At 35.1% G+C, this 8,550-nt stretch overlaps 1 protein-coding gene across 4 annotated transcripts in view; it reads left to right on the forward strand.

Moving 5' to 3' along the window:
• Nucleotides 1-7,795, forward strand: part of PLS1 (plastin 1) — a 48,032-nt gene extending 40,237 nt beyond the window's left edge. For all 4 annotated transcript variants that reach the window (XM_054834776.1, XM_054834775.1, XM_054834778.1 and 1 more), the window contains exons 11-16: nucleotides 867-945; nucleotides 1,885-1,999; nucleotides 2,623-2,756; nucleotides 3,699-3,822; nucleotides 5,850-5,974; nucleotides 6,452-7,795. In XM_054834776.1, coding sequence (XP_054690751.1) covers nucleotides 867-945; nucleotides 1,885-1,999; nucleotides 2,623-2,756; nucleotides 3,699-3,822; nucleotides 5,850-5,974; nucleotides 6,452-6,587 — 713 coding nt within the window. In that variant the 3' untranslated portion in view covers nucleotides 6,588-7,795. The remainder of the gene's footprint in view (nucleotides 1-866; nucleotides 946-1,884; nucleotides 2,000-2,622; nucleotides 2,757-3,698; nucleotides 3,823-5,849; nucleotides 5,975-6,451) is intronic.
• The last annotated feature ends 755 nt before the right edge of the window (nucleotides 7,796-8,550 follow it).

An 8,550-nucleotide genomic window follows, 5' to 3' on the forward strand; every position in this document is an offset into this window, starting at 1 on the left:
AGCTTTATGCAGCATCCATTGATATGCAATTGGCCACAGATACGTTGTTAAAACTTAGGTAATGTTGTATGTAGAAAATGAATGTATTACAGCAAAGTGTAACTTTATAGAGAAAGAGCGTTAGTTGAGGAACTCATGATTACAAAGATAAAAATCTAAGTCAGGAAAGTGAAGGTTGGTTTTGGGTTTGTTTTTCCTACTGAATTTTCTGCATTTCTCATAAGAGTTGCTAGTTAAAACTGCAAGAATAAGTAGCCCCCTTGGCAGTATAAATAGTTTCACAAATTTAACCAATACAGTACTGCCTTGCTGAGTCTCCAGTGTTAAAAACTAAAAAAGTGAGGTCTGTTGCTTTGAGGAGGACCATCACAAACTAATACTGGGAACTTCTGCCCGGAGAAGGAAGTGCAGCTGCAGTTTGTGGAGTTCGATGCAATTGCAATAAGCATGTTAGTACTAACTGTTAATACAAATATGCCATTTCAATTAATGATACTGTTGAATGCAATTTCCACAGATTTTGGTTTTAGGTAATTATTATTAATCATCACTTTTTTCTCCATTATATATTACTTATCTAAAATATAACCAACAAACTGTCTATTTCTGTATTTTATCAAATTATATTCACACAGAAAAATGTAGTCTAATAGTATTCCCTGCAGTGCCTCTGGCCTTGTGTGCAGAACTGAGGGACTCTGACTCTGATAGGATTGCCTTGACTTACTGGCCGCTAGAGACTACTATTAGGGAAAGGATGAACTCATTTTTAGGGGGGCGGGGGAAGGGGTGTAAGAGACATTTAAACATTGCTTATTAAACTGTTTTGTCCTATAACTTACGTAGAATTATATTTGTCACCATAGGAGAAAGTAAGGAAGAACGGACTTTCAGAAACTGGATGAATTCACTGGGTGTAAACCCGTATGTTAATCATTTATACAGGTAAAGCTGTTTTTTAAAACAATTTGATTTCCTTTGAATGACAGGGGAAGAAAGAAGAAGGGAATAAGAAAGGGAAGTTGTATTTCTACTAGAACAGTGATTTCTAGGTTTTCACACACTGTGATAGGTACTGTGCTACAGTAATGTAATTCTAAACTATAAGAGAGGATAGATGGCTGCGGAGTAGACTGTAAGAATCTATGCAGTGTGGTATTCCCTCAAAACGAAGGACTTTTTAGGTGCTTCTGATAACTTCCAAATTGTGCCAGCAGTCGTTTCAAATCCTATCAATAAAAGATGAGATATAGGGAGCAACTGGGAACATCTGCTTGCATGTATAGTTGCTGTTAGGTTACAGAGGTCAGAAAACAGAAAGAATGAAAAGTGATACCATCTGTAGATAGCTTAACCTCCAGAATTTCATTTAGGGAGTGGCCGAAGGGGATTATCAGGAATGCAATTCATAATGGGAAAACAATACTTTTCCTGAAATTCTTTTTTCACAAGGTAAGTATACTGGGTCTGATTATTCTTTAATAAAATACTTATGCTTTATCTGCACCTAAAGATGTATTTAACATTTTGGAAAGTTCTGAGGAAACTAAAAGTAAGATCAATAAATGAAAAATCTTCAGCTAGATGTTTTATCTATGCCTACCCTATTAAAGGAATTATTTAAAGTTGGTAAAACCACTGGCTGTGCTTACTCCACTGGGATGTGCAAAAGTCATGAAGTTAAATATACAATTTAATGTAAATAATTTCAGAAATCAAGCCATAGGATATAGGCCAGTTTGTCCGCAGAAAAACACAACTTTTATTTATGTGACTGGAATTTTTCAGCAACTTTAATTAGACTTCAAGAAGTCTCAACTACTTAACGTTTTCATTGTGAATATGAGCTTTTGTACTTAAAAACATTGTTTTATTCTGGTTTAGTGACCTCTCTGATGCTTTAATAATCTTCCAATTGTATGATATGACTCGTGTGCCGGTTAACTGGAATCATGTCAACAAACCTCCTTATCCATTACTCGGTGGTAATATGAAAAAGGTGGGTAGATACTCCGTAATACAGTCCAGTTTCACTGTCTCCCATTGTGCTGTTTGTGGTAATCTGGATTGTCTAGATTTGCGTGCTACTGAGACAGTCCTGCCAAAAAAAAAAATAAAAATCTTCCAGGTATTTATTATCTCAAGGAATTCAGGTCTGACACAGCTATTGTTGCCTGATGCTCTTATATTGTGAAGTGTTTCCTCACAGAGCAGTTTATATGCTTTCAGGAGAATTTGTGTAACACTTGCAGAATCCAAACTTTCAGTTAGCTTTGTGACCATTATGAAGCCAGAAATGTAGAGGAGGAAAATTACTGTCTAAGAACAACACATTTCAATATTTTTCCAGATTCAGTTTTGATGTAAGTATATATTAATTCATTGACTTTAGTGGAAGTGAACTTGGTTTTCTTAAGTGTGAAAAAAGATTATCATTGGAATCTTGCATGTATAGTTAAAAATGTGTTATTTTAATCACAGTGTAGAAAGGCTAGAAATCTTTCTCTGGCTCCAAATCTCACCATAGGTAACAGTAAGCTAAAGTAATTCAAAATACACATAGGTCTGTATTGTAGAAATATTAAGGTGTTTTCATTATTTGCACACAATATTTATTTTTAGATTGAGAATTGCAATTATGCAGTAGAACTTGGGAAGACAAAAGCCAAATTCTCGCTGGTTGGTATTGCTGGACATGATCTAAACGAGGGTAATCCAACTCTGACTTTGGCTTTGGTATGGCAGCTGATGAGAAGGTAAGTTAGGCACAGTATACGATAGATGTGTATATATATCTGTGCATGTGTGTATATGTGTATACCAAGGCAAATTAAAGCTAGTGTTCAGTTTACCCAATGGGTATTTTAGAGAGCCATCTCTAAATATCCCTCTTCTCTAAGATAAACTCTTACACTTTTTTTAGTTTTACCTACTGCGTAGTGATTGAAACCCCAATAGTGTGTATGTATACACATCCATTTATAGAGACAAATAAAACCTTATATACTAAAATCTGATTAAAATTATAAATCTTGCAGCAAGTAAAAAGAGCACAACTTATTTCATGTTGATTGCATGTATCTTTCCATAAGTAGAGAGTAATTTAAATATCTGTAAAATCAAAAAAAGAATGATAAATAGGAAGAGGTGATGTATGTTATAGAAGTTAAAATGGGAAAAAATTTTTAGGTCATCACAGTTATAGTAATGTAACTATCATAAAATCAAAATCTAGCTAGTGTGCTGAGCAGGAAAAAATATAAGTTGATTTCAATAAAGAGTACTTTATTGCAAAAAATTTTCCACAAGTTAATTTTCTTACATTTACTCCAAAACACCCAGTGCTTTTTGTTTTTTAGACTGTTGTGGTTCATTTTTCAAGGTCACTTGGATGATAGGGAGTCATTTAAGCTTATAAAGTAAAATTAGTTATGATGTGCTGAGTAAAACAAATACCCGAAGATGTGACAGTGAGTATTATGAGGTTTGGGATGTTATTTTATTCTTGCAAAAAGAAAAAAAAAAGTGGCTTAAAGTACTAAATAGTATATAAGGTAAGGGTACCTTACAAAGATGAGTACTTAGGCATTGTTACTCTTCTGAAGTAGTATTTTACTTTTGCCTATAGCTTTGTACCATTAGCAGAGTCAAGTTCTATCACTCACTTTAACTCGGACTCTTATTTTCTTTTAATGAAGGTATACTTTGAATGTCCTATCAGACCTTGGAGAGGGAGAAAAAGTAAATGATGACATTATTATTAAGTGGGTGAATCAGACACTTGCAAAAGCAAATAAGAAAACTTCAATTACAAGTTTCAAGGTAATCAAATTAATTTACTCTTCTTCTTTCCACATATAATCAGATCTGGGATTTTTAACCTGATCTGTTAACAATTGGCCTTTAACAGTGGCTTTCCCATCAGCTAGCATAATTGTATAAGGAAATATTTCTGACAGTCTATGAATCTTCAAAAGTATTTTCAAAGTCTATTAATAAGAAACAAAAAGAAATTATGATTGCTGCTGTAAGATTCAAAAGAACACACCCACCCCCCCCACCCCCCCCACCCCCCCAGAAAAAGGCTAAACTTTCAAAGGGGCTTCTGTCTGAAGGTGCCAATGTTTGGGCATGGCATGCCATGTATCTTTCAGATTTTTGGATATAAGCGTTCTCATGCTTGTACAAAGATGAAGAACGGTTTTGGAAATACTGAGTGAGGGGGAATCACCACTTTTTTGTAACAGCTGGTCAAAAAGATGTATTTGTGTGTGACAGAGCCAGGAGAGGGAGCCCAAGTTAACCAGTGACATCTTTTGTTTTCATGGGCACTGCTGATGTGCAGCAGACCCGGACAAAACAGGAGCTTTTCCCATTCGGCAAATATGAACAAATTGATAACAGAAGCTTTCTTGTCACATTTTTAAAGTGTTAAACATGAAGGAAGTCGTGTATGTCAGGTGTGTCATGCTGTGTGAATCTCGTTCTTTAGAAATGGTAGATTAATAATTGCACTTGCATGCAAATATAACATTCTTACACAGGTTCACTGTATACTCTGAAACAGTTATGCCTGTGGTTCACAACAGGAACATAAAAACCTAGCAAGTTAATGTTTGTGAGCTCACTGTGTTACAAAATTGAATTAGGTAAGCATTAGGCAAAAGGGTAATATAAAACTTTATAGAACAAAATATTTACATTTTACTCTAGAAGATGACTTAGGTCATCATCTTAAAAGGGATTGCTGCTGCTTTTATTTTTGCATAAATTATAATGTGGTATAAGTAAGTTGAAAGTACAAAGAGAATCTATCCCAGCGTCTTGCTTTTGGTATGCCTGTGTTTTTTGGGGGGCACTGGTTGTGTTTTTAAGGTAATTCAACTGATGGTAGACCAATAAAGATAAGGAGCTACTGAGGTACAATGACATTATCAGTATATCTTTTTTTTGCTCCTGATTTTTGACAACATTCCCATATATATTGTCTTTCACAATTAGAAGTTTTGTCTGTGTTCTGAAGTTACTGCAGCAAGCAGACTGTGTAGCAGAGATCCCTGACTCTGAAAGCAAAGTCCTGTTGAATTGCCATTAGTTCAAACAACAAAAATGCCAAAGGTGTGGGTTTTGGCTTACGGTCTTGGGGAGATACGCCATGTATTCAATGTCTTCAAGCAGATTTATATTACGATTTTTAAATGTATAATTAATGTGGTGGCTCTGAGACTTGATTGAATTTGAAATCATAGTTCTGACCTGCTGGCAAAGGCAGCCGTGTCACGTGGCTTATGTGCTGAGCCCCTGCAGGAACAGAGCCAGCTTCCCTGGCACCGTCTGCTGACTGGTGGTTTGACATCATCGGCTGCTTATCTGCCTTAGCAGTTGGGAAGAAATAATTGCAGCAATAGCACTTGCTGGTTTAAGAATAGGAGAAAACACATGTCCGTGAGCCATAAACTACTGCAGAAAATAGTTCCATTGCAAGAAAAGGAGAAAAATAAAAGTAGTTGGGGAATGTAAATACCTTTTTGTTGTCTTGAAAATCTGGTCCTTGGACTTCTTTCAAAGTTCCCTTCCTTTCTTAGGGAAGGGGAGGAGTTTATTTCATTAAATAAATTTAAACTATTTGTGTAATAATATCAACCATAAGTGTGAACCTTGTCATTTTGATTGGGGAAAAGAATATTAGACCTTATAAAGGAGAGGGGGAACCTTCACACAATAAAGTAACAAAGCATGCTGCTGTCTTTCAGTAGGTATGTAAGATGTGCTCCGGGGTTTTTTGCATTGTGATGACAGAATAATCAAAGCAAATTCCTTTTACTAATCTTTTGAGTCTTTTCTTTTAGGACAAATCAATTAGCACTAGTTTACCTGTCCTAGATTTAATAGATGCCATTGCACCAAAAGCAGTTCGTCCAGAAATGATCAAGAGAGAAGATCTTTCTAACCAAGACAAATTGAATAATGCTAAGTAAGTTTTAAATGGATGCTTTGTTTTTACCTAAAGTGCAGGAAATGCATGAATTCATGGTGTAATGAATGACTTACTGATTTGTTAACAGAGAGAGATTACACTAATATTAGTTGATTTGTTTCATATAGAATATGCTATAAATTCTAATATGAGCTGTTTTTCTAGCATATTTAAAATATGAACTCAAATTCATGGCTGATATGACCTACCACCACTGCAGTTCTATTGGTTTTTTAACAGCCTCCCATAACCCATATTGTTTTTAACAAAAATAAATGCTTTGATAACCAGTAGCAAAACATCTGCCGATACAATTGCTAATACATGCTTTCTTTACAATAATGTCTATTTTCTCATAGAGCATAAGTACTGACTGAACAGGCGTATCCTGCTACTAAAATCTATTGTTGTTGAGAATCTTGGCACGCTAGTGGATGCAAGGAAAATAACATTTATTTTCTCTTGTTTTCCAAGGTATGCCATTTCAGTCGCTCGTAAAATTGGTGCTCGTATATATGCTCTCCCAGATGATCTGGTTGAAGTGAAGCCAAAAATGGTGATGACAGTGTTTGCATGTTTGATGGGAAGAGGACTGAACAAAATAAAATAATGAAGACATGTAATGTAACTTTCTGCCATGTTAAGCACGATGAATGCCTCACAGTTTACAGAGTTCTGAAGCTTAGTATAAAATGAGAAAATGTGTATGCACAAATATACTCATTAATTACATTTTAATAATTTGTTTATATTAACATTTATTCAATTTCATAACACATTGATTATGGATAATAATGTTTTCAGAACATGTTCGTTACCAAATTAACATCACAGATTTGTATTGCTTTAAAAGAAAACCCCACCATATCAATCAAGCTTCATTTGTATTAATTTCCATAGCATAGTAAGCATCTGCATCATTTTACATATGTTATTTCAGGACCTATTGTGAAATATGGTTTGATTTTTGTGGGTGTTACACATAGTCGTGCAGGTCTCAAGGTGCATTCCAATCCTATTCTATTACTCCTAACTGCACAAAAGTTATCATCCTTGCCTTATTCTTTTGAGAGCTTAACTCCTGTTGAAGCCAATGAGAGTCTCTTGCCATTGACTTCAGTGAGGGCAAGTGAAGGCCTATGATAATGTCTGGAAACTAATGAATATTGATAAAGCTGATGAAACTTTTTTTTGTGGGAGTAATCTTTAAATATATGTAGTAGTTTTGTTCTGTTACTGAGCAGGCGCTTTTATGGTCTGTGTCTTAAGAAAAAAATGGCAAATAGTAAGCAGAACTATAATATTAGGTCTCCATATGTGTTAGCTTTTGCAGTTGGACTAAACATCTGATTTTTTTAATTTTTCATAAAATATTGTATAAGAAAACAATAAAGACCTGGCTAGTCCAGTTTGGGGTTTCACATTAATGTGTTGTATTTCCTTATAGTGCTCCTTTTGATTTTTCCTAAAGTATGTACCATGTGTGCAGAGGTTTTGTCTAGAAGGACTGGTGTATTGTCTGGATAAGATGAAGTCCAGAATTATTTTCTTATTAATTTTAAGTATTTGTACTCCTTTGCAGTCATAACTTTTTCACTAAATATTCTGGAGCTGGATGTTTTAATAAAGCTGTTACCAGAAGCCAAGCAGTAAGAAAACTAAATAAAAATGAATTAATTTTTTTGAAGTATGAAGCTGCTACTTTCTCAGCTCCTGAAAACAGTCATAAGTGTGGCAAAACCCAAGAATCATGATGAGTGAACAGCTGGACTAAGCTTTCCATCTTCACTACCTTGTACAACATTAACAGAAAGAGGATGCATCTGTCTAGCTTCTATTATATAAGGGGGTACTGGGAGCTGAGAGAATTAAGTGCTTGGATTTAGATCCATTTGTCTCTGTTTACTGGTTTGTATTGTCTGGACAAGAATAAATTATTAATATTTGATAGTTACCTGGTTTCTATTCCCAGTTCCAAATGACGACTGAGCATTGTACGGAATTTGAGTTCTTTGCCCTGATTCTGGAGACAAACCAGTCAAAGTCCTCATGCAAGACAGGCTAAATGGAGGCTTACCTAATCTCTATACCACAAGAATAAATGATCTCTTCTTGAGATGTGTAGGTCTAAAGTACCGTATTTACCTGTCCAGGCACTCAGCAACTTATCGTTGTGTAAAATGTTGCTGTAGTGTTTTGCTCCCTTTAGGAAAAAATCTGCTACAATTATATGGGTCATTATTATATGTGCAGAACTACTTTAAACTTTGATTAAACTGAAATGTTTAGTGGCAACTATCTCATGCTCCTTAGCACAGAAGTTTGACATACAAGCTGAGTGTTACATCTTGAAGGCTAAATGATAGCTAACACCACCTGAAAAGAATTGTTGTCTCACCATAGTTTTCAAGAGTGCAAGTGTTAACCAAACAAGTTTTTTTTCCTAAAGGAGATTCAAAAAACAGTGAGTCAGGCTTTTAGTTCACACTAATCCTTATAGCTCAGCTGAAGCCAGTAAAGCTATGAATTCTGGGTTGGTGCCTCTACATGCTGCAAACATACACTAAGGAAAT

Source organism: Grus americana, chromosome 9, assembly GCF_028858705.1.
Source record: "Grus americana isolate bGruAme1 chromosome 9, bGruAme1.mat, whole genome shotgun sequence".
Lineage (NCBI taxonomy): Eukaryota > Metazoa > Chordata > Aves > Gruiformes > Gruidae > Grus > Grus americana.